General features: G+C 30.4%; 1 protein-coding gene across 3 annotated transcripts; it reads left to right on the forward strand.

Annotated features, from left to right (window-relative positions):
- The first annotated feature begins 871 nt into the window (after positions 1-871).
- On the forward strand, positions 872-3,994 carry LOC141693006 (WRKY transcription factor 55-like). 3 transcript variants are annotated; one of them, XM_074497986.1, is made up of 4 exons: positions 872-1,274; positions 1,393-1,524; positions 3,256-3,611; positions 3,711-3,994. In XM_074497986.1, the coding sequence occupies exons 1-4, from the start codon at positions 901-903 to the stop codon at positions 3,755-3,757; spliced, it is 909 nt and encodes a 302-aa protein (XP_074354087.1). In that variant the 5' UTR covers positions 872-900; the 3' UTR covers positions 3,758-3,994. The 3 variants fall into 3 exon arrangements, with proteins under 3 accessions (XP_074354087.1, XP_074354086.1, XP_074354088.1); XM_074497985.1 differs by having other exon boundaries at positions 3,256-3,994; XM_074497987.1 differs by having other exon boundaries at positions 3,559-3,994.
- The last annotated feature ends 209 nt before the right edge of the window (positions 3,995-4,203 follow it).

Genomic DNA, 4,203 nt, shown 5'->3' on the forward strand with positions numbered 1-4,203 from the left:
TTAGCTTCATTCAATATATTACTTTCAATTTTCTCTCAAAATAATTTCACCTAACCTTCTTGCGTCATAGTTACTTGTTAAATTTGCCGTCTTTTTACGAAGTAACCAACTTTTTTTTCCTTAAATTTTTGAAGAAGTACTATGCGGTCACTGGTCCCTCGTCTCAAGAATCGCTTTGGCTCCAAAAAAAAAGATCAAAAAAATTACTTTTAATGAAAGAAACAAATTTATAAATTATACAGAACTAACTTTGAAATAAAAGAATTAACTATTTTTAATAGTTTCCACCACGGTTCCGTTTGGTCCAAAATTTATGGTAAAAGAATTCATTTTATTTTATTTTTATTAATTTAACTTTATATTTTTCATTAATATTTCATGAATTATTCACCAACAAAATATTTGCTCATTTCATCGGTCTCATCGAAATTTCTCCTTGCCTAAAAGTAGGGAGCAGGGCATTATAAACAATGAGCAATAAATTCTTGAAAGTCTTTATTATTTTCAAACAGAAATAAAATTCTTGCATGGCTCAGTCCAATACTTAGCCAAGTCTTCTCGGAGACTCAACGTAGATGAGTGGATTGCATAACATACGGTAGAACTAGAATTCCCATTATACAAATATCATAATATTATATTACTGAAATAAAAAGACGTCATGGACTTGGTCAAAGATTTCCTAAGCTTCTTCTAAGTTGGACCGTATAAAATACATACAATTACTTTGAAATTAGCACATATTTTTTACACTTTCTTTCTAATAAACTACCTGGAAAAACACCTCACTGTCTCCATCACAGGATTTTATGTACTTGTATATATACACATTTGTATTTTCGTAGGATTCGAACATAACACAAATCCGAGATTTTTATATTATTATTTTTAATATTATTGATGGAGGAGATAGTTTCTTTGATCTATAATGGATGTAGGTTAGCTAGAGATCTTGAAGTGAACTTGCCGAATTTAGCAAACCAGCCTGAGATTCTTTGGAATAATTGCCATGAGATTGTAAGAATCTTTACTGACACGAGAGACCGAATTAATGCTCAATTTGGCGGCGGGAATCAGTCAGAGAATGTTGGTGGAGCAATGCAGCAGTGGCTACAGCTTGTGCAGCAGCAAGAAGGCGGATCGGAGGGCGCCGTCATGGTGCCCTCCGAGACGGAAAGGTGGACGGCTGGTGGGCGTGGTGAGCAGCAGCTGCAGCCTTTGGATGGAGCTGTCTCTGCAGCTAGAGGTGCAACATTTCAAAGAATGCGAAGAAGGTAAACAAAAATAATAATTGGGAAAATACTTCTGAGCATGCATGATGTTAGAATATTATAATGTTTTGGTTTTCAGTTATGAAATATAATAAACAACTTAATTAATGTATGAATATAGGAAAGACGATGCAGATAAACGGAGCATAAGAGTACCGGCTCCTCAAATGGGGAACACTGAGATTCCACCGGAGGATGGCTTTACGTGGAGAAAATACGGTCAAAAGGAGATTCTGGGCTCTAGATTCCCACGGTTAGTCATTGCAATATTATTATTATTATTATTATTATTATTATTATTATTATTATTATTGTTGTTGTTATTATTATTATTATTATTATGCTAAAATATTTCACGTAATTTAATGATTCACTAAAATTATGCCTAATTAATATATACAAGTAGCATAATTTATACGTCTCCTGTTTTAAAATATTTGTTCACTTTTGATTTTTTTAATCAAATTAATCAAAAAATTTACCAAAATTTACATATTTATATCATTGATTTTTTTTTTTGAAATTGCATTATTAAAATTATTAAAGACGTTAGTAATTAGTTAGGGACCTTACATGCAAGGGGATTAAAGAAAATTCCAGAAGAAGTATCTAGATTAATGTAGAAAACGTCAAACACGAAAGTGTAAATTATTTCATTAATAGTATGTGCATGAGTCGATTTCAAACAAAGAAAGATCGGGTCTTCGAATTTCAAATCATGTGCTCGTAGAAAAGTCCATTTGCATTGACTAGCTAGCTTCCTATTCGATTACTAGTGTAAATACAAGAAACTCCACGTCGACTCCGTACTCCTATTCGACTATTCTTTGAAGAATTTACATATTTAGACCACTGACTTTTTAGTTTTACTATCTTTGCACCAATATATAAATATATAATCGTCATTTCTATGAGACCATTTTTTTCAAAAGCAATTAAACTATGTGACACATGGGATATCAAATTTTGATTCGGTGGCACATTTATAATACATGTAAAAGCATCTCCATGACAAGTCCCGCTTTACTAATGTCTACATGACAACCCTAATTTTAAAAATATACATATAAAAAAAACAGTATTCTAAGAAAGTTAACGTAAAAAAGTAAGCTAGATATGTTGAATAAGACCACGTTATTTCCCTCTAAATTAATTCTCAAGCTTATTTTCCAATTATTGTACACCTTCCCACCACAACATTTGGATTCATCAAATATATAAAATTAAGGTTTAGATTTTTAGAATTGAATGGTGTTTTACAAAAATGGAGAGATCTTTGTATTTAAATTTGAATATATATAATTACAAATTTAATTTTATATTTTAACTTTAAATAATATTAACCAGTAAAAATTTATTATCAAAAAGCTGTAAAAAAAACTCATTGTTAACCAAATTTATTAATTACTTATATAATAATTTTACTATACATTTTTATATAAAAAACTATTAACAAATTACTTGGAAAAAAAGAATTAGTTAAATATTTTATAATATATAAAAGTATTATTTGTTAATTATTTTTTATCATGATTTAAATATTTTAACAACATCACTAAATATGTTATATATATATATTATTTTCACTTATATCAAGTAAAAATAATTAATTTTTATTAATAACTTCTTACTAACCCTTTTTGCTAAAAGATGACTGTATAATTGTTGAAATTTAAAAATAACAATAAAAATTATTTTTTAAATATAACTAATCATTATAGCTAATACCTACCACTGAAATACTCAACAAATTTAACATAATATCTATTTTTTACTTATATAACTAACATATATAGCTAGGAGATGCTCTAAGTCCAGTATTATTATGGAAAACTTAAGAGATACACATCTGATCACACTTCAAAATGAATAATTCTAAAGGTGGTTTAAAATTTTCAAAAAATTTGATATTCCTAAATATTTATTAACCAAACTTAATAAATCTTACACTTTTAATTGCAAACATGTTACATATATACTGCAGCGGATATTACAGGTGCACGCACCAGAAATTGTACCAGTGCCCTGCAAAGAAACAAGTCCAGCGCCTGGACAACGACCCCTTCACCTTTGAAGTGATTTACCGTGGCGAACACACATGCACTGGATCATCAACAGCACCCTCCATGTCAGCATTGCCATTAACAATGAATAGCACCCAATTATTGCATACATCATCCACTACTACTTCACTTCCTGGAAGCCCTTGGCTGTCCATAAGTACCCAACCTGCGGATGTTGACACTACAAATACTAATCCCTTTGTAAACATGCATATGTTTGGCAGGGTTGATAGTAGCAGTGGTACTGTGGCCGGCCCTTCTACGGCTCGAGATGTTGGTAATCAGTACTATGATGAACCATTAACGGAATTTGTGGATGTTATGTTTAATTCTGGCAGTAGCAGCAACTCAAACATGGACCTCATTTTTTCTACAGCTACAGAAGATCAAAAATGGGACAGTGGAGAAAACAAGCAAGACTAGTCATATATCCTGCTACCTGCTACGTGCTACCTACCTATTAATTCTTCCTCATTACGACTAGATTATTAACTTTGACAGCATAATAGAACAATAAAAGTATAATAATTTAGAGCACATTGTTGAGCAATGAAGTCGGGAGTATATAATTAAGTCAGAGATGATATCTTTACTTGGTTAGTTATTTATTTTGATTTATTCTTTTAATGTTCGCTGTAATTGTAAGTAATTACTTTTGAATTTGACAATATATATGAAGCGATTCTATTTTATAATATTTTTTTATCGGGAAGGAATTTATTTCATTCAAGAAAATTTACCGTCTAACCGAAAGATATGCAAGATATCTTCGGAAGAAATCACTTTAATGTCCGAAATAGAAATCATGAAATGAGATTCTCGCCATACTTTTCCTGAAAAAAACCAATATTAAAATTAATAATTTTTTT

This window comes from Apium graveolens, chromosome 10 (assembly GCF_009905375.1).
Source record: "Apium graveolens cultivar Ventura chromosome 10, ASM990537v1, whole genome shotgun sequence".
Taxonomy (NCBI): domain Eukaryota; kingdom Viridiplantae; phylum Streptophyta; class Magnoliopsida; order Apiales; family Apiaceae; genus Apium; species Apium graveolens.